The sequence below is a fragment of the Salvia miltiorrhiza genome, chromosome 1 (assembly GCF_028751815.1).
Source record: "Salvia miltiorrhiza cultivar Shanhuang (shh) chromosome 1, IMPLAD_Smil_shh, whole genome shotgun sequence".
Lineage (NCBI taxonomy): Eukaryota > Viridiplantae > Streptophyta > Magnoliopsida > Lamiales > Lamiaceae > Salvia > Salvia miltiorrhiza.
In genome coordinates this window covers 43,320,883-43,342,270 of record NC_080387.1, presented here as the reverse complement: position 1 = coordinate 43,342,270, position 21,388 = coordinate 43,320,883, and the positions used below count along the sequence as shown (strand labels likewise).

The following is a 21,388-nucleotide window of genomic DNA, read 5'->3' as shown; positions in this document are numbered from 1 at the left end:
AAGGAGGCTGAGTTCTATAGCCTGAAACAAGGGAAGAAGACGGTGACAGAGTATGACAGAGAGTTCTGCGATCTATCGCGTTATGCTCCACAACAGGTGGATACTGATGAGAAAATGGCGGAGAAATTTTGTGCCGGTCTGAGGCACGAGATTCGGATGACTCTAGCTAGTCATGGTGGACTCTCATACACTGAGTCTTTGAACAGGGCACTGGACATCGAAGCTGCGATGCCAGTAGAAAGGTTGGCTCCGCCACAGACCTCAGCGCCAGCCAACCCACCTGCACGCCCTCAGAACTTTAAAGGGAAGCGCAACTGGAACGACCATGGAGGAAATGAAAACCAGACTAACAAGAGGCCATGGCAAGGAAATGCGCCGTTGGGACAATATCAGAAACAAGGACAAGGGAAGCAACAGGGTCCTGCCCCGGCTGGAGGCAGCCAAAGACAAAATGAAGTTCCCCTTTGTCCAAAATGCCACAAACCACATCGTGGTGTCTGTAGGGCTGGAACTGACAGTTGCTACACGTGTGGCCAGAAGGGCCACTACTCCTCACAATGCCCCAACAAACAGCAGGGCGCGGCAATCAGGGCCACTTATGCCCAGCCCCTGCAAGCAGTTCAAGGGCAACACCAGCCCCGCCAACAACAGCCATACCAGCAGCAATACCAACACCAGCCCCGCCAACAACAGCCATACCAGCAGCAATACCAACACAAGCACCAACAACGCCAACAGCAACAGAGGCGGCAGCAACCATTGCCGCAGCAGGCGAGAGCCTTTGCTCTCACCCAAAACCAGCCCGAGAAGAACCAGGGAAACCTGGCAGGTATGGGCAAGCTTAAAGGTTTTTCCATAATGATTCTGTTCAATACTGGTGCCTCGCATTCTTTTATATCTGCCCCTTGCGTAGATACCTTAGAAATCGAATCAGAACGAGCTAAGTGTGCCTTAAGAATCACTACACCCTCAGGAAAAAGATCTACCACCACACATGTTTGCTCGAACGTAGAATTTGAAATAGGAGAACTTAAGATGGTAGCGAACAATCTTAATATTCTGCTCATGTGGGACGTAGATATGATCTTAGGAATGGACTGGCTAGCTGAGAATCACGCCACCATCCTTTGTAGTGAACGAAAAATTTCTATTCGACCACCTGGAAAGGAACCGACGGAATTTCACGGCATAGGTATGAAGAAAAGAGTACCAGTGATATCCGCATTACAAGCCAGAAAAGAGATGATGAAGGAAGGAAGCACAGCTTATCTCGTCTACCTAAACGGGGAAGCTAGTGAAGACAAGAAGGTGGAAGATGTGGCAATAGTACGAGACTTTCCAGAAGTTTTTCCTGAAATATTGCTAGGACTACCTCCAGACAGGCAACTAGATTTCACCATTGATCTAGAACCTGGATCTGCCCCAGTATCAAAGGCACCGTACAGGATGGCCCCAAAGGAACTACAAGAATTAAAGGTGCAACTACAGGAACTCTTGGACTTGGGTTTCATCAGACCCAGTGTCTCGCCTTGGGGAGCGCCTGTACTCTTTGTCAAGAAGAAAGATGGAACCATGAGAATGTGCATTGATTATCGAGAGTTGAACAAACTGACGCTTAAAAACAAATACCCTCTTCCAAGGATAGATGATTTGTTCGATCAACTAAAAGGAGCCAGTGTATTCTCAAAAATAGATTTAAGGTCTGGTTATCATCAACTGAAGATCAGACCAGAGGATATATCTAAGACCGCTTTCCGCACAAGATATGGTCACTATGAATTCATTGTCATGCCATTTGGTCTAACCAATGCACCGGCAGTATTCATGGACCTCATGAATCGAGTTTTCCATCCATATTTAGACAAATTTGTCTTAGTGTTTATAGATGATATCCTCATCTATTCTAAGAATGACCAAGAGCATGAAAATCATTTGAGAATCATCCTGGAGACATTAAAGACGGAGAAGTTGTTCGCCAAATTCAGCAAGTGCGAATTTTGGTTGAAAGAAGTAATGTTTCTAGGGCACATCGTATCAGCAGATGGAATCAAGGTGGACCCCGCCAAGGTGCAAGCCGTGCGCGTGTGGAAATCACCAACCACACCTAATGAAATCCGGAGTTTCTTAGGTTTGGCAGGATACTACCGGAGATTCATCGAAGGATTCTCTAAAATAGCGAGACCAATGACGCAATTACTTCGCAAAGGAATCAAGTATAAGTGGAACGAAGAGTGTGAAGCCAGCTTCCAAGAGCTGAAGAAGAAATTGACAACTGCACCAGTGCTAGCAGTTCCAGCAGCCGATAAAGAATACGTGATCTTCACGGACGCGTCCAAAAATGGGCTAGGTTGTGTGTTGATGCAAGAAGGAAAGGTCATTGCCTACGCCTCGCGACAACTAAGGCCACATGAATTGAACTACCCCACTCATGATCTGGAACTGGCAGCAATTGTGCATGCTTTGAAAATTTGGAGACACCATCTATACGAAGTTAGATGTGAAATCTTCACTGATCACAAAAGCCTTAAGTATTTTTTCGAGCAGAAAGACTTGAATATGAGACAGAGGAGATGGCTCGAGCTCGTGAAGGATTACGACTGCGGTATCAACTACCACCCGGGAAAAGCTAATGTAGTAGCTGATGCTTTAAGTCGTAAAACTCAATCCGAGTTAGGACTTCTTCTCACTCAAGAGGACACGCTTGTAAGGGATTTTGACAAATTGAAGATAGAAGTGGTTCAGCCACCGGCAACGACAAGAGCAATTATTGCAACTCTAGTAGCCGTCCCAGACCTCAGAGAAAGGATCGTCAGTGCCCAGAGAGCGGATGAGAGCTTGGAAAAAGTTCGTCTCAAGATCCGAACAGGCACGCCAGGAGGCTACCAAGAGGCAACGGATAACGCAGTTCTTTTTGAAGGAAGATTGTGTGTTCCCCATAACGAGGAACTCAGAAACGAGATCATGAGTGAAGCTCATGACACGCCCTATACCGCTCATCCCGGAAGTACCAAAATGTATCAAGATCTAAAACAGAAGTTTTGGTGGGACGGGATGAAACGAGATATAGCCTCGTTTGTAGAGCGTTGCCTTGCATGCCAGCAAGTGAAAGCTTTACATCAACGACCATATGGGAAATTACAACCATTGGAAATTCCAGAATGGAAGTGGGAGCACATAGCGATGGATTTCGTGACGGGTCTACCCAAGACAAATAGGGGCAACACATCTATTTGGGTAATAGTAGACCGTCTCACAAAGAGCGCTCATTTTATACCGATTCCAATTACCCATGGATCGGAGAAACTAGCCCAATTGTACATTCGTGAGATTGTACGGCTACATGGAATACCAATATCCATTACTTCAGATAGAGATTCAAAATTTACTTCTAGATTTTGGATCAGTTTGCAGAAAGAGTTGGGAACGAGATTAAACTTTAGCACCGCCTTTCACCCTCAAACAGATGGACAATCAGAAAGGACAATTCAGACCCTTGAAGATATGTTGAGGACAGTGGTGCTAGACCGAGGAGGAAGTTGGGAATCAGTGCTGCCATTGATCGAATTCGCCTACAACAATAGTTACCAGGCAACCATTGATATGGCACCTTATGAGGCGCTGTATGGAAGGAAGTGTAGATCACCACTTTACTGGGATGAAGTGGGTGAAAGAAAAATCCTTGGGCCAGATGCAGTAAGCGAGATGATCGAGACCATCCGCCAGATTAGAGCAAGAATTAAAGAGGCCCAGGACAGACAGAAGTCTTATGCTGATACCCGACGAACTGAACTACAATTTCAGATTGGAGACAAGGTTTTCCTTAAAATATCACCCTCGAAAGGGATCGTTAGATTCGGTGTTAAGGGTAAGTTGAGACCCCGTTTTGTAGGACCTTATGAGATCCTTGAAAGAATAGGTCCCGTAGCGTATAGGTTGGCACTGCCACCTAGCTTTGGAAACGTCCACAATGTGTTCCACGTGTCACAGCTGAGACGGTACGTGTTTGACCCCAAACACGTGATTCACCAAGATGAAATGATTCTTAACCCAGACTTGACCTACGAGGAAAAACCTGAAGCCATTTTGGACCGAAAGGTGCAAGAGTTGAGGAATAAATCGATCGCGTCAGTCAAAATACTGTGGAGACACCATGGACCGGAAGAAGCAAAGTGGGAACTTGAGGACCAGATGAAAGAAAAATACCCAGAACTTTTCACATAGGTATGCAAATTTCGGGACGAAATTTTTGTTAAGAGGGGTAGTATGTAACAACCCGCTCTTTTATTATATTTAAATCCAGGAATACGATAATTATTATTTCATCTTTCAGTAAATGAAGCCCAGTAATTATTTATGATTTAAATTCAGCTTATGACACTGGATTATATTCAATTAAGCAGGATTATTATTTTATTACCAAGTCAGTAGCTTCGCGTAAATAAAACCGCGATGAGAATTATTGAGTAAACCAATAATTATTCATTTCAGATTCATAACTGAAATAGCTAAGTCATGTTATTTATTAATCACAGTAGAATTATTTTTCTATTTTTATTATTATTTCTTGAGTCGTGAATTTATTCCGACTTGTGAAGAATTTAATCTACGTTATTAATTTAGATATTATTCCGTGTTTTAAATTTAGCACGCCATGCTCCCTCAGCCACTCTATTCTCACTCGTGCTTAGCTTTTCTTTTCCACTCCTACATAGTAAAAAAAAAAAGAATTCAGCAAATCTCCTAGGATTGTTGAGCGTACTATTCATCAACCACGCTCATTAATCTCAAGAATGTCAACAGCAATTAATGCTCCCTCAATAATTCTTCAACCACGCTCATTAATCTCAAGAATGTCAACAGCAATTAATGCTCCCTCAATAATTCTTCAACCACGCTCAACAATTTAGCCGTACTATTCATCATCCTTTCACACTAATCAGCTCTCCTTAAGTTCAGTATAAATTCATCCTCATTTACCTTCTTCATCACAGCAACAAATCTACTCCTTCCATCGAGAAATCACCAAGCATAATCTCCTCATTCCCATTCCACAAACGTTCCTAGCAAAAAGAGGAAAGACTGCACTGCTCTTCATCATTCTCTGCCAAAGCATTTTCAAGTATCAGTTCATTCAAACAATAACCAACCAACAAAACCATTCAAGGTATTTCATGCCATCTCAGTTCACTATCTTCATATATGCATTTCACTTTCCTCACTTCATGTTTTAGAAATTCAGAAATATAGGATGAAGTTTATTACAGAGAAACATAGCAAAACACATATGCGTACATGATTAGCATTCAACAGAAATAGTTTAATTCATACATTGATACCTTTATACTGCCTTTGTACTTAGAACCAAGTCATGAGAATTTCCATCAGCAACAAAACGAATTGAAATACAATAGTAGAGAGATAGAACAATAACTTAGCTTTTAGAAAGGCATCGAACGCGGCCCTGCACAGTCGAGCCGCAACAACGGCAACTTTCTCGGCCTCATCGGAGCCCGAGAACGACAGCAGCGACTCGCGGGGCTACTGCCCTATTCAGTCGGACCGAGAGACGTCAAGTGGCGGCGACTCGCGAGGCTACCAGAGGGACGCGAGGACGATGGTGCTGCTCACCGGTCTCGCTGCGACGACGGCAGATTTGTGACAGCAGAAGGCCGACTCCATGAACAGCAACAGTCGGCGGTTTCAGGCGAGAAGCTCGCCTTGGTGCTCCACGAACAGAAGCAGTCGGCGGAGCTCTGCAACAGGAGAAGCAGCAGCCGCGACTCCGGGCGAGTAGCAGCAGTTCCAGACGGCTGACTCGGCGGCTTTAGGCGACGCGGCTCTCGCCGGAACCGTTGGCGGTGGAACTCGTGAGGAGGCGGCTTGATTGTTGCGAGAATAGAAAGAGAGAGATGTAGCAGCGTTTTTAATTATGAGAATGAGGGAGATGGTGGGTTCTGCTTTTAAAAAAAAAAAAGAGAGAGTCTCGATAATTATATTGAGAGAATGAATGTTGGCTTTAATAAAGAGAGAGAGAGAGTTATAAAAAAATGTGTGTGCAGCGTGTGTTTTGTTAATAAAGAGGAGAAATTTTACTTTATTAAAGATAAGGAGAGAGATGATGTTGAGTGGTGTGATTTGTGTTATAAAAAAAAAAGAGGGGGACCGATGATAGTGAATTGTGAGAGAAAGAGGAAAATATTGGTAGAGAAAAAGAGAGAGAGAGGCGTGAGAGATAATAGTGGAAGAGAGGAGTGGGCCTTCCTCAGTTGGGCCGGGTTTGGGCCGATTCCTTTTGGGCCTAGTTTATTTTATTGGGCCGGAGATTAATTCAATTGGGCTTTGCTTATTTTATTTCCATTGGGCTAATATATATATATTGTTTGGACTCTATTATTTTTATAAATGGGCTCTTATTATTTATTTTGATTGGGCTTCTATTAATTGTTAATAATGAATTTATTATTTTTATTAATTGAACTCCTACTATTTAATTGATTAAGTTCAATGAAATTTATTTAGTTAAGCCCAATGAGATTTATTAATTTAGGCCCCATTATTAATCCTAATTATTTTTAATTAGTGATAAATTTTTAAGACTTACTAATCATTAATTAGTAAGTAAATTAGATTATTTTAAGATGAGTAGATTATTAAAGATTAATAATCCGACCTCATAAGACGAGCTTTAATTCCTTAAATAGGATTAGCATCTCATAATTTAATTAAAGGAATATGAGTCATGCATAATCATTTCACGCATCCTCATTTATTGAGATTTTTCGAGAATTAGAATCTTATTTTATTTTCTCGGATTAAAGGTCAAGCACCAGAGTTAGAGCTAAACCGTGAGTCTGCTATTCAGGTGGGCTTTCTATGTATAAACTAAAATTATATATTAGAATTGCTAAGACTTTATGCTTATGAAATTTAAATGATATTGTCAATGCCTAAATGCTTTATGTTTTATTATTAATTGCCTATCTGATGATAATCGAATTCGGATTCTGGATGGGACCGCAAATCCCTTCGGAATTAGTGTACACCTTGTGATCGTGAGTCATCTAGCGGGTTGGCCGATCATAGTGTCCGTAGAGGGAGGCCTCCCTCTCGGCACGAGTTACTGATATGGTGATTAATGATATAAAATACTTGCGCGGGTTATTGATGAAAGAAATGATATTATGTTTGGTAAATACGAGTCTTTAAAGGAAAACCCTCGTATCTTACTACTGTTGAAAGGCTTGACAATAAAATATTATGCATGTATGTAAATTTCGGCAAGTGTCCACTAAGTACTCTTGTACTTAGCCCTGTATGTATTTATAAATGTGCAGGTTGAGCTGTGATCGAGGATGTAGTGTGCAAGCGGAGCTTTTGTCGATCTAGGATGATTACCTCAGAGTAGAGTATATGTCTTCATACATATACTCAGATTGTTATTCCGCTGCGAACACTGATTATGTTAAGATATTATGTCATTTGTCAAACAATATGTATTATTTAATAATGTACTAAAACCATTGAGTACCCCGTTTTGGGATAATATTATGTACGGTCCCCTTGTGGCCTTCATTGATATCTAGATATTTCGATTGATTTCTTTATACAAGTCGAGTCATCAAGAAGCTAAACATGCCCCTTTTCTAATCCCGCTCCTAAATCCCCTCCCCTAGTCGCGGTTTTCCCGAATTTGCTATCCTTAGCAAGTGCGGTCGTGACAATAATGTAAGACTTAACGCAAAAAATGATGTAAAGCCATCAACATAAAAGGGCAATTTCGACTCTTCAATTTAATTTGGGCATAAGATCAAGTTTTTATAAAAAGTGGCATTTTTAATTTTACACTTAACAAGTGGTCAATTTTACCAATTGACACATTTGATAAAAACTTCGAACCTGTTATTGAAGAACCACAGGGAGTTAAAGATATGTGATTTTTAAACAACAATAACATGATACCACATCTGAACTTGATTCCAATATGTTAAAAGTACCAAATTACTTAATATATTTTTTTGTTCTATGTAATTTGGTACTTTTGACACAAATTATTACATTAGTGTCAAAAGTATCAAATTACTTAGTAGTATTTTTTTTTTGTTTTTCTTTTGCTTTGTGTTGGTACTTTTGGCACAAATTACAACATTAGTGCCAAAAGTACCACCCGAACCCGCGCGCCCAACCTGATCCGGTCCGCCCAAATTAAGGGCATTACGGTCCGAAATTGTAAAAAATGGCCAAATCTTGTGTTTTTATATGAATGGCCAAATATTGAGTTTCATTGCTCAATATGACTATCTCAAAGGTTGGCTCATTATTTAAATACACAATTTAGTTTTTTTTTTTTTTTTTTCAATAAAAGGAGGATCTATAATGTTGGAATTATAATACTCATACAATCATATATATATACATGATTCTGGAACCTTATACATACTTGTACATATTCTGCAACAATATTGGTAACATAAAAGTGATGTTGTATTTATTATTATTATTATTATTATTATTATTATTATTATTATTATTATTATTATTATTATTATTATTATTATTATTATTATTATTATACAACATCCCTACCCAAAATAATAATTTTAAATAAGTTTGAACTCTTCAAAATTACTTAAATATAGATGATACCTTTAATAATAATAATAATACATTATCTTCCTTAAAATAGATTAAAAAACAAGGATATAATAAGCAAATCAGATTTTATAAAATAAAGCTCTTTTATAATAGATATATTTAAGAGGCAATATGCACTAATTAATATAAGAGATAATAGGGCCGAATGGCCCTACAGGGCATACAAAATTAAATTTTAGCCTCAAATCTTAAAACATCAAATTTTAGCCATTAATTAGGCGGAATGCCTAATTTGCCCTTTCTACCCATCGCACTGCAGCTCTTCGATCTGGCCCAATCGCTCTGGCGCTCCTCGATTTGTTCCGGCGTAGTTTCGCAGACACAGACGGAGGGCACTCACATAGAGCGGCCGTGGCTGCTAGCGCGGTGGAGAAAGCGAGCTGCGTCGCGGAGGCCGAGGAAGCGGGAGCGATTGCTGGGGCTCTGGTCGCCAAGCAAAGGCGTAGTGTTGACGGTGGCTGCCGCCGTGGGCGACGATGGGCTGTCGTTGTTCGACGACATCGTTTCGATTGGGGGAATTTCGAGTTTCTGATTTTTTTCTAATTTTTTTGGGCGTGTCTGAGATGATTTTTTGGATCTGATTTGATGAGGCGGCGGCGGTGGATCTGATCTGATCGTTGCGCCGCCTCCTCCATCGGCAGATCTGATCTCCGCCTCCTTCGATTTCAGCCATCGACAGATCTGATCTGATCTGATATGATCTGTGCTGCACGTATGGCACTTATGGCACTATTAGTGCCATAAGTGCCATAAGTGCAAACTTCCCCCTAGGGTTTAGATATTCCATTTAGGGTTTAGATTATCCATTTAGGGTTTAGATGTTCCATTTAGGGTTTAAATGATGTTGTTGTTTCTGTATTTGTGCTGCACGTATGACACTTATGGCACTATTAGTGCCATAAGTGCCCAAATGACCATTTTACTTAGTTTTATTTTGAATTTGCGTTGGCACTTTTGGCACTATTAGTGCCATAAGTGCCAAAATGACTATTTTACTTGATTTTATTTTGGATTTCCGATGGCACTTATGGCACTATTAGTGCCATAAGTGCCAAGATGGCACTTATGGCACTAATAGTGCCATAAGTGCCTAACCCGACCCGGCACGCGACCCGCGTGCCTGATCCTACCCAGTCCGCCTCATTAAGGGCAAAAACGTCCAAATCAATAAAAATGGCCAAAATTTGTGTTTTTTCAATGTGTGGCCATAAATTGTGTTTTATGCTTCATTTTGGCTACTTCAAAATTTTACTCTTAATATAATATGCAAAATAATAATGTTTGACTTAGGAAAATAAGATGACAAATTATATGTAGTTCTTCTTTGAGACATTTAGTCGAACAAATAGCAAAAAAAATTGAGTTATTTCATTTACTTTCATAAAACGAAGACGTTTTAACGTGCGATCTATATGATGTAGTTTGTTAAACTGATCATTTTGTCCAAGTTGAACTTATGATATGCCATGTCAGTTTTAATATGTGTAATTTAAAACTGTGTAAAATTATTAGTCATAAAATTTGTGTAATTTTTTATATGTATTTAGCTGTCAATTATAGCTAAAATATATTACTATTATTCTATATATACAATAATCGAATTAATATTTAATTTATATATAAAAAATAAATCTAAACACGTTCCCATGCATACAATATACAAATACCAATTCAAGAAAATTCACTCATGCATTTAATTATGTTGAACCGTCTAACGTGTATAACTCTTCAAGCAACGAGGCCAATACAAGTTGACACGAAATATAATTCTGAACAACATAAACTTCGAAAGCTTAAAAAATAAAATAATTTCAGAACAATTATATCAGACAGTACAAAATATATAAAAACCACCAAATTAAAATAGAGCATGCATGTGTTGTGGAGCAGGTATTTAGGCGATGATAATTTTGTGGAGAACTAAAGCAGCAAGAGCCCAAGCCCAAGACATGAAGCCGGAGTATCCATTAGCTGCCGAATTCCCGGGGCTCTTTGGGTCGGATCCTGGTGCCGGAGCCGGAGCCAAGTCTGAAATTACATTTATGGCCAGTTTCATCCCTTTCGAACAGTGGTCTGAAACGCCACAAGCGTACCACTTCCGGCCCGGGCTAGCAAGGGTAATTATGTCACTTCCGGTAGGAGATGCAGCAGATATCGTACACCCTTGGAAGTCGCCGGCGTTGCTCAGTCTTTGGACGTTGTGAGATCCTTGTGTGTACTTGAAAACTGCAACATTAATTTATCAATATCAATTTAATTTAATTGGACAAGGTTTTTCACTTTTTCTGTCTAGCTAGTATATGGTCAATTTGATCCTGGGTATAATGTTCAGGTGATATCACCTTGCATGTAATTTAGGATTATGTAGCATTAACAAAGAAAAAACTATGTATTTAACTTACAATAAAATTATTAAATCGAATTACGAGAGGGAGAAAAAAATTAAGAACACATAAAGTTGGTAGATGACAAAATTTAAACTATTGTGAAATATTAAAAATAGATATTTATTTTATTCAATTCATATATATGTATTTATATATAATGAATAGAGCTTACTCAGCCTATCTCCGACGTGGAATTGTTTTCCCTGCGCCCACGCGGTGTAGTTCACGTTGAGTTTCCAGCCGGCGTCGTCTCCAACAATGAAGTCGGATCCAAAAGCTGGTGCAGCTACGGCAGCCATCATCGCCGCGAACAAGAGAGCATTAAGAGCCATCTCAGAAAAGTTTGAAGTTAGGCGTTTTATTAATTGAAATAAGCTAGCTAGGTTAATGTTGATACTTGATGATTTCTTGATGATCATATGTTGGCTTATTTAAAGGCTTTGCAGCCGGCTAACAATGGCACTTATTATATATATTTTCACATCGCAATAAAATTTCAATTACAGGGAAGTTGCCAAATTGTGGTTTTAGGCAAAGACGCTAATGACTTGGTCCGAATAAAGTAGTGAACCGTGTAGGATCTAATATGTACTTCTTTGTTAATTTGTTAGTTAAGACGCCAAATGGCGCGGTTAATTTGCTTTAAATACTTCGCCTCAAAATTGGCTTTATATACTTTAAAATATTCTTTTTTCTTCTATTCCATACATATATATCAAGACATAATAAGTGTGTGTATGATATCTAAAAAACACGATTGTTGTAGATGATATATAAATAGGAAATGTAACATGCAACAATGATAATTAATGAATAATATTGTGTACAAATGACAAGCCAATTATATGTATTATAAAACATCCTTGTTTCATAAAATTTGGATTGCATGTTATATCTCTAATCTATACATATTCCTACATAAACTTTGTTTCAAAAATTTGATTTTCTTATTATATCCCTCGTGTATACTTAATTTATGGACAATTGTGTATCTCTAGTACTTGTATCCCTAGTATATCCTTCGTATATACTTAATTTATGAATAATTATGGATTTTTTTAATATATTATACATATAATGAATCTAAGCATCTACCATGCATGTGTATATGTTATATATTTTAATACTAATTTAACTTCGTTGTGCTTTCAAGGGGTTCCTAGATTTCTTTTTTCTTTTCTTTAATATACTGTTATGGAAATGTAATATTTTAGAATTATAGTTCAAAGAATTATTTAATAGTTTTATTACAAGTTTAATTTTATTAGAATTCTTGAACTAAAATTAATTATGTAAACATGAAACCTAATGTAACTATAAAAGATATTAAAATGAAAGATATTGAAAGATAGTTTCTTGAAATAATCCAATAATTGGTTTATAAAAGATATTAAAATGAAAAATGTAACTATAAGAATGATAAAGAATGTAAAGTTACGCATATCAAAATTTATTTATTAAAATAATTCTTTTTACGTGTGAATGCACGTCATTTCCGCTAGTATATGTAACATCAATAATGTAATACTTCATTTGTCCTTTAAATGAGTACCCATTTGAGAATTACGCGGATATTAAGAAATTGATTGAGTGTGTGTGAGTAGAATTTTCTTATATGTGGGTCGTATGTGGTGCACTTATCAGAAAGAAAAATGAGTATTCATTCGAGGGAGTACAATATAGTATACTTTCTTTGTCCCATTGATAATGACACATTTTTCATATATTCCCAACAGTCCCATTGATATAATAATGCATTCTAAAAGTAGAAATAGTTAGGCCCCCCTAACCTTTCTTAATTCTTGTGCGCAACTTATTTTACACTATAAACAAATGGTCCCTACTTACTTTACACCATAAATTTATTTTGCACATCATCCTTACAAGTGGTCCTTATTTACTTTAATTACCGTGCCTAGCACAATTGTGTCGTCATTATCAATAGGATGGAGAAAGTATTACTCATTCCGTTCACAAAAAATTTGCCACAATTTAAATTGTACGATAAAGCATATTAATTTAAAATTAAAGCCCAAGTACCACTGAACAAATACTCATATTGATCCGTGGTGATAATCATTAAATTTGGAGCGGAGTCGTTACGGAATAAATGAAGTTAACTTTGCAATCAATTAAATTAAGCGTTGAGATATTGTAATTCACCATACTACATAAATACATGTAATTAGTTCTAGTCTCACAAGTGTCCGGAAACATATATTGAATGGTCCATTTCATTGTAGACTTGTAGTGTTCATAGAAACAAGAAGAATCACTCCTACTCAAACATCTGGTAAAATTCCACGGCACGAGACAAATTAACAAAAAAACAAACAAACGAAATTTGGTTTATAACAACAACTGATACCTAGCTAGCTAATTCAATCAACGATGCTGCCTGGCTTCAAATTTGAACTTTATTGTAATGTAAAGTAAAAAACAAGAGCATGAGATTAGAAGTGAAATTTGAGTTTCCAGTTTCTCCAAATGGTGATGGGCTTCTTGGTGGGAGCTCCGTAGATGGGAAACGGGGCAGGGGCAGGAGCAGGAGCAGACATAGGGGCATAGGACATGACGGTAATGACCAGCTTCATCCCACTTTCACAGTGGGTGCCATTGCCAACGCCGCAAAGGTACCACTTCCTCCCGGGGGTTGCAAGGCTAATTATGTCATTTCCCGTTCTTAGGGCCTCTGATGGCGGCGGCACCCAGCATTCTCGGAAGGCGCTTCCGTTCACTTTGTACACATTATGCACTCCCACCGCATACTTGAAAGCTGATCGATCAAAATATTCCACTAATTAAATTTATCAATTGGATTTAAATCTTTGAAATACTCGGGGTTCTCCTTTTACAAACTGTTTGATCTTAAATATATATTTCAGTATGTGTGTAAAGAATTTTCTTCTAGGCTACGTTTTCTGAATATGATTATATAATTTAAGAAAAGGTGGATTTACACAGCTTTTTTTTTTTTAATCTTATGTTCTCTTGGGCGAAAAACAAATATCATTACACTATTGTCCTATGATAATAGTATCGTGATTCAGAGTGGTATTGAGGGACAATGGGATTGATGAAATTTCTTTTCCATTCTATCCGAGGAAAATTATTCACCATGATTAGAGCATGTGAAAAGAGTGAAAATTAAATAGTGAAAAAACACAAAAAATCAATTTAGATATCCTCTATTTCCTCGCAATATATGACATCTTCTATTGCAATATTCATGGATAATTGACGTATGACAATACTAAAAATTTAAAATTTATGATTTATATAAAGAAGATATACACCCTAACACTGAACAATCTTAAACTACCCTTTGTGACATATATGTTCTTCATTTATGTAACAAAAATTTATAATAGATGATCTTAAATGACCAAAAATACCTACTTTTCTTCCGAGTAAAATAAAGTCTACAAACTTTTAGGACGAGGTGACAAAATTGCCCTTCTGCCAGTTTTTAAGAATATACAATGCAAAAATCAATTAAATCTTCAAGTTCGAAAACACACATTTTGTTTTGTTGTAAATGGATGCAATTAATGTGTATATGTAAAAGTTATATATATAAAAATAGTGACGGAAGGATATTTGAGTAACAGTGCGTGCAATAAATTTCAAAATAGGATAATCGATCAATTATGAGCAGAATAAACGTACCGATGGTGTCTCCGACGTAGAACATTTTCCCTTGAGCCCATGCAGTGTAATTGACATTCAATTTCCAACCGTCGTCATCTCCAACGACGTAATCGACTGCGAAAGCCGGAGCTGCCGCCGTTGCCGCAACCACGATCACTGCGAACAAGAAAGCTTTGGAGGCCATGTTTTCTCAACTTAATTAATTATTATCTTGCAAAACTGCTTATATATTTTGCTTTCAATTTGCTTATGATGATATTACATATATACTGTATTTATAGTAGATTTAGATGGAGAAATGTCGCTAGCCAGCCGGCCAAAAGCAGCACTAGCTATCAACATAGTATAAGCCGCAAGTTTGATAATGTCGTGTAATAGAACTATAGTATATGAAAATCTTGACTCGGTAAAAATGACTATCTTATGTATATTATTTTTGTCCTGCCCATATACTTCATGCCGAATTGCCGATCGGCACAGTGAGAATTTATTTATAATTATTAATTTCATTATTTTTAATTATGTTCAGTTGATTAATATGTACCACACTGACGCAAGGCGGACACAAAGTAAATCCTTGATAGGATTGTATTTTTTTATATTTCGAATTTGAGATTTTAGAAGATAATTTATTTAAGATTCAGTTTGGTGGTATAGTAGGGGTTTTTGAACAAAAATTATATAATTTGAAGATTTTATAAGAATAAATAATTACAAAATTGTGGGACTCTCACTGGGTACACTTCTATCTAGACTTAGAAAATTTGTATTCTCTTAATCCATCAAATGCATACTTATTTGAGAATGACACATTTATTTAAGAATGACACGAGCGTTAAAAAATTTGTTTAGTACTACTCCCTCCGTCCCATAATAAGTGGCCACATTTCCTTTTTTGTCTGTCCCACTATAAGTGGCTGTTTTCTAAAAATGGCAAAAGTTTACTTTAATTAAGTCAACAATTACTCAGTAATTTGGTCAACAATTGTAGGCCACTTTCTAAAAATGCCAAAATTACTTTAATTAAGTCAACAATTACTCACTAATTTGGTCAACAATTGTAGGCCACACTCTATTAAAACATATAACACTCAATTTCTTAATCTCCGTGCCGAAAAGAATGTGGCCACTTATTATGGGACGGAGGGAGTATATGAGTAGAATAATAGTCTCACTTTTGTTGTGAGTGAGTTGTATAAAGTATACTTACCATAAAATGAAATGAGTATACACTTAACAGACCAAAAAATAAAATAAAGGTTCATAAATACTTCATTCTGTCCCACTAAAACATGCGACATTTCTGATGGCACGAGTTCTAAAAAATATTAGATGAATGTGTCGTGAGTGGAAAATGATTTCACTTTATTGTGAGTGGAGTGATGGCTCATGGGTGGTTTTTTTGAGATAATATTGTAACGTAGAGGTAAAAAATAAGAGGTTTGTGATGGAGTAGTGTACAAAAATGAAAAGTAAATGTTTATGTGGAACGTATCAAAATGACAAATTACACATATTTTTGTGGATTGAATGTACTATTCTCTCTGTCCACTATTTCCTAACCCATTTATAATGGCATGGGTTGTAAGAAACTGGTGGAGTATATTGTGAGTGAAATGAGAGTCCTATTTTATTGTGTCAATTTTTTTTTAAAATAAAATGGATCAAGTTGATGGACGGACCAAAATAATAAAATAGATCAAGAATTGGTGGGCGGAGGATGTATTATTTATCAAACTTTTGAAGGGTTAATTATACTTACGGTCAACATATTGTACAAATTACCAAAACGATCATGATATTCATTAAGTATTCTATAGTGTTTTTTTTTTTTTTTTTTTTTTTTTTACTTTGGGGGATGGGGAGCGGTGGGGTTTGATCCCTGGACTTCACTGTTCATAGACAGGAGTTCGCACCGCTTGGTGTCTCCTTAGGGACAAGTATTCTATCGTGTTAATATCTTTAAATCATGACGACATTTCTTAATAAAAGATTACATGAGAGTTACAAGTAGGGCTCGGTTCGATTATGGGTTAATCGATCGAACCGATTTTTCGATTATCTGGAATCGAATCGAATAGAGCTAATTTCACTAATTGTTAGCGGTTAACCGAATTAATTAATCGGTTAACCGCAAATAATAGAACTGTTCAATTAAAAAAAAAAAAAAACTTACGTTGAAAGCTGTCACATTACCTTTGAAAGAATGGTAACACTCTTATCCAAAGAAGATATGTGAGTTAACGTAAGTTATTTCATGTGATTTGATATCTAACTAAACTCAAATCAATTTAAGAGATAAAGAAATAAGATTTTAGTTATATTGGATAGTATTTTGTAGCAACAAAAAAAGAGATAAACACGCAGCACACTGTAGCTGGTATGTTTGTATATATGTCCTATTATTATACTTGAGCAGATAGATTTTGGATATACTATAAACTTGGTCAAAGAAGATATGTGGGTAACGTAAGTTATTTCATGGGATTTGATATCTAACTAAACTCATCAATTAAGAGATAAAGAAATAAGATTTTAGTTATATTAGATAGTATTTTGAATGTTCAATTATTATATATACTTGAGCAGATAGATTTATTATGGATTTTGGATAAGCTATATGGGAATTAATTTGTTATCTAAACGAACTCAAATAGATTAGTAGATACATATCCGATCCAAATTAACTAACTTGTGGAGATATAATTTTATCGTTCTATAAATATGGGAGTATTGATCGAGTGAATGAATGAATCGATATATATCTAGGCAGATTTTGATTATTGAGAATAGAAACGAGAAAAGTAAAGATGGCGGTAGGGGTTATGAGTGTGAGCGGCGGCGGAGGCAGAGGGAAGGATTATCCGGGAAAACTGACTTGGCGAGTGGTGGTGACATGCTTGGTGGCGGCGAGCGGCGGACTGATATTCGGTTACGACATCGGAATCTCGGGCGGAGTAACGTCGATGGCTCCATTTCTGAACAAGTTCTTCCCACGAGTTTACCGGCGGGAGGAGCTGAACGGCGGCGGCACAAACCAATACTGCAAGTTCGACGACGCCCTACTGACCCTGTTCACGTCGTCGCTGTATCTGGCGGCGCTGGTGGCGTCGATATTGGCCTCTTTCATCACGAGAAAGTACGGGAGAAAGGTGTCGATGGTGTTGGGAGGGGCGGTATTCTGCGGCGGAGCAGCCATCAACGGCTTGGCAGCGAACGTGGCAATGCTGATCGTGGGCAGGATCCTCCTGGGCATTGGCATCGGCTTCGCCAATCAGTCAGCTCCGGTGTACCTCTGCGAGATGGCTCCCGCCAAGCACCGCGGCATGCTCAACATGCTCTTCCAGCTCTTCATCACCATGGGGATCCTCGCCGCCAACTTGATCAACTACCTCACCGCGCATATGAGCAGCGGGGAAGGGTGGCGCGTGAGCCTGGGCTTGGCCGGTGTCCCCGGCCTCATCTTCGTGGCGGGCTCCCTCTGCCTCTCCGACACGCCCAACTCCCTCATCGAGCGCGGCAGGTCCGCCGAGGGCCTCGAGCAGCTGAGGAAGGTCCGCGGCGTGTGCTGCGTGGAGGAGGAGTTCAACGACATCGTGGCGGCGAGCGAGGCCGCCCAGAAGGTGGAGAAGCCCTGGTCCAATCTGCTGCAGCGCAGGTACCGCCCGCAGCTGGTGATGGTGGTGCTCATCCCCTTCTTCCAGCAGTTCACCGGCATGAACGTCATCATGTTCTACGCCCCCGTCCTCTTCAAGACTATCGGCTTCGGCAGCAACGCCTCCCTCGCCTCCGCCCTCATATCCGGCGGCGTCAACTTCTGCGCCACCTTCGTCTCCATCTTCAGCGTCGACAGAGTCGGCAGGAGGACTCTGTTTCTCGAAGGCGGACTTCAGATGCTGGTGTGTCAGATCATCGTCACCGTCTGCATTGCCCTCAAATTCGGAGTCAATGGGAATCCTGGCGAGCTGCCCACCTGGTACGCCGGCATAGTCGTCGCCGCCATATGCGTCTACGTCGCAGCATTCGCCTGGTCCTGGGGCCCGCTCGGCTGGCTGGTTCCCGGCGAGATTCTGCCGCTCGAGATTAGATCGGCCGGCCAGAGTGTCAATGTGTCCGTCAATATGATTTTCACCTTCGTCATCGCCCAATGCTTCCTCAAAATGCTCTGCGTCATGAAATTTGGTCTCTTCATATTCTTCTCCTTCTTCGTCTTGGCCATGACTCTTTTTATCTACTTTTTCTTCCCAGAGACTAAAGGGATTCCCATCGAAGAAATTGCTTCTGTTTGGAACTGTCATCCCTACTGGAAGAGATTCGTCCACCAACACCACCGCAAAGACCATGACATGCCTTGATTTGATACATCTACGTCTACCTATCTTTCTTTGAGCAGTTATCATCACTAGCTATCTTTCTATATAGGACCATTTCTTTAGTTTTTTGGTTTATGTTTCATCGTCTTTCCATCAATTATAATAGTAGAACATTTTATTTATGTTTCTCTTGCTCGATTCCTTCTTATTTTACTTATTTCGCATACAGTACATTCAAATGCTTTGATTAAATTCTAATTATAATTAATAAATCTTAGGAAAAATTACACCTAAATACACAAAGTTTGCCGAAAATCCATATTTGACGTGAACTTAGAAAGTTACATTTTAATACATGAATTTAATAAGTTGTTCAATTTTGACGAAATTTTTATCTTCCCCAATTTAATATCCGACGTGGATCCTACGTGTGTACCCGGCACATGCCATTCCGTTCGCCGGACTAAAGAAAGAACGGCGTCGTTTTTTCATGTGCAAAACTACGTTGTTTCATAGGTGATTGTATTTAATCCCAACCTAATTCAAAATCATCCTCCCCCAAATAGAAATTCTGAACCCTACCTCCATCCCTAATGAGTCTAAACGGCGGTGGTTAGCCCAGCTAGCTGCTGCGGCCGCCAGACTTCGGAGCCAGGTGGCGGCGGGGTTGTGAGGGAGCGGTCAAGGTGGTGCCTTTCATCGACTGGAGACGACGTGGAGGCGAGTTCGCCAGAGACTGAAAGGGAGGGGGAGAATTGGGGGTTGGTGATGGCAGTGGCTCGCCGCTGTTAGCGACACCCTTGTCTTTTCCGGTCGTGGCCGGGGTGGTCACCTTATGGGTTCTGAGATTGGGGATCTAGGGTTTAGGCGATGATAGAGAGAGAGGAGGCGATGCGAGCGTCGTCGTGGTGGCTAGGTGAGACACGGGTGGTTTGTTGGGCGGATTCTTCGCCGTTTGAAGGCGGAGGAGGCAGCATCGGCTTGTGATAGGTGAGAGAGAGAGGGAGTCGGGCAGAGTTTTAGAAGGGGGATGACATACGACGTCGTTTTGTTTAAATTAAACCCTATTTTAATTCAGTTGTTACACGCCAGCCAAAACGGTGTCGTTTCTATTTCACGTGGATAAGTCGTAAGACACGTAAATGCCACATCATAAATGCCGTTCACCGGAGATGAAAATTTCGTCAAAATTGAACAACTTATTAAATTCATGTATTAAAATGTAACTTTTTAAGTTCGCGTCAAATATGGATTTTCGACAAACTTTGTGTATTTAGGTGCAATTTTCCCTAAATCTTAATTCAAATTTGTGCCATTTAAGTAAATTAATATCACCCCACTTTGTAATCTCAATTCAATTATCTATTTCTGTTTCGCATTCTAATTCTAATAGTAACATGTCTAAACTCTAAATTTTCGATATTCCTTTATGGGTGACGAATCTAGCTAGGCACCAACATTGCTTAATAAAACTCTGTTCTTACAAAAAAAATATTAAAAAAAGATCATCACATACAAGACTAGTTAAATCATGACAGAACCATCGGGTCACAATTACATGGGATGAAATTTATATATAAAAGCAAAATAAATTCTATCCAACGTGGCATTGTATAATCACTTCTTTCTAATTTTCCTCAATTCTCATTCATTCTTATTTTTTTCTAAATTTTTAATTAATTTTCTTATCTAAATATTCTTCATCATATATTTAATGCACACAATGACTTATATTAGAACTCCTCTTGATTTTAAACTCTAAATAAATGAGGATTAGTTATTTTATGTTATACTAAAAAATATTTATATCTTCCTCTTATTAGTAGGATTTTAAACTCTAAATAAATGAGGATTAGTTATTTTATGTTATACTAAAAAAATATTTATATCTTCCTCTTATTAGTAAAACGAGAGGCTAGATAACGTAGGTGTTTGATAATTTATAAAATTGAAATTAACGTTTAAATATAAAAAAATAAAAGAGATTGATTATAAGATTGTATAAGTCGGAATCCTATCCTACATATATAATAGTAAAATAAATCTTATCCTACGTGGCATCGTATAATCACTTCATTCTAATTTTCCTTATTTCTCATTCATTCTTATCTATTTATATATTTTTAATCAATTTTTACATTATAGCAAAATAAATCCTATCATACGTGGCATCGTATAATCACTTCATTCTAATTTTTCTCAATTCTCATTTATTTTTATTTATTTATACATTTCTAATCAATTTTTACATTTAAAAACTATTAAATAATCATATAAATTTATAGATAAATTCTATACTGTTAAATAATCGTATAAAACTATTAGATAAAGTATATGTACTATTAAATAATTGTATAAAACTATTAGATAAATCCAATATATCCA

General features: G+C 38.1%; 3 protein-coding genes across 3 annotated transcripts; 1 reads left to right on the top strand and 2 right to left on the bottom strand.

The window, feature by feature from the left end:
* Nucleotides 1-9,912: 9,912 nt before the first annotated feature.
* On the bottom strand, nucleotides 9,913-11,468 carry LOC131026540 (blue copper protein 1a-like). The gene is made up of 2 exons (XM_057956431.1): nucleotides 11,212-11,468; nucleotides 9,913-10,878 (listed from the first exon to the last, which is right to left on the bottom strand). The coding sequence occupies exons 1-2, from the start codon at nucleotides 11,456-11,458 to the stop codon at nucleotides 10,547-10,549; spliced, it is 579 nt and encodes a 192-aa protein (XP_057812414.1). The 5' UTR covers nucleotides 11,459-11,468; the 3' UTR covers nucleotides 9,913-10,546.
* A 1,792-nt stretch (nucleotides 11,469-13,260) lies between these two features.
* LOC131026574 (blue copper protein 1a-like) lies at nucleotides 13,261-14,927 on the bottom strand. Its single transcript, XM_057956466.1, has 2 exons — nucleotides 14,709-14,927; nucleotides 13,261-13,815 (listed from the first exon to the last, which is right to left on the bottom strand). Exons 1-2 carry the CDS (start codon nucleotides 14,872-14,874, stop codon nucleotides 13,493-13,495), a joined length of 489 nt encoding a protein of 162 aa, XP_057812449.1. The 5' UTR covers nucleotides 14,875-14,927; the 3' UTR covers nucleotides 13,261-13,492.
* A 2,263-nt stretch (nucleotides 14,928-17,190) lies between these two features.
* LOC131026264 (sugar carrier protein C-like) lies at nucleotides 17,191-19,170 on the top strand. Its single transcript, XM_057956068.1, has one exon. The coding sequence runs from the start codon at nucleotides 17,501-17,503 to the stop codon at nucleotides 19,043-19,045; it is 1,545 nt and encodes a 514-aa protein (XP_057812051.1). The 5' UTR covers nucleotides 17,191-17,500; the 3' UTR covers nucleotides 19,046-19,170.
* Nucleotides 19,171-21,388: the final 2,218 nt, after the last annotated feature.

Bases quoted from the DNA above. Each gene is read 5' to 3' on its own strand.
- LOC131026574 (XM_057956466.1), bottom strand. From the start codon at position 14,874: ATGGCCTCCAAAGCTTTCTTGTTCGCAGTGATCGTGGTTGCGGCAACG. The intron at 13,816-14,708 runs GTACGTTTATTC...TTGATCGATCAG, and splicing joins CTACGTCGGAGACACCATCG to CTTTCAAGTATGCGGTGGGA.
- LOC131026540 (XM_057956431.1), bottom strand. From the start codon at position 11,458: ATGATCATCAAGAAATCATCAAGTATCAACATTAACCTAGCTAGCTTA. The intron at 10,879-11,211 runs GTAAGCTCTATT...TTAATGTTGCAG, and splicing joins CCACGTCGGAGATAGGCTGA to TTTTCAAGTACACACAAGGA.
- LOC131026264 (XM_057956068.1), top strand. From the start codon at position 17,501: ATGGCGGTAGGGGTTATGAGTGTGAGCGGCGGCGGAGGCAGAGGGAAG.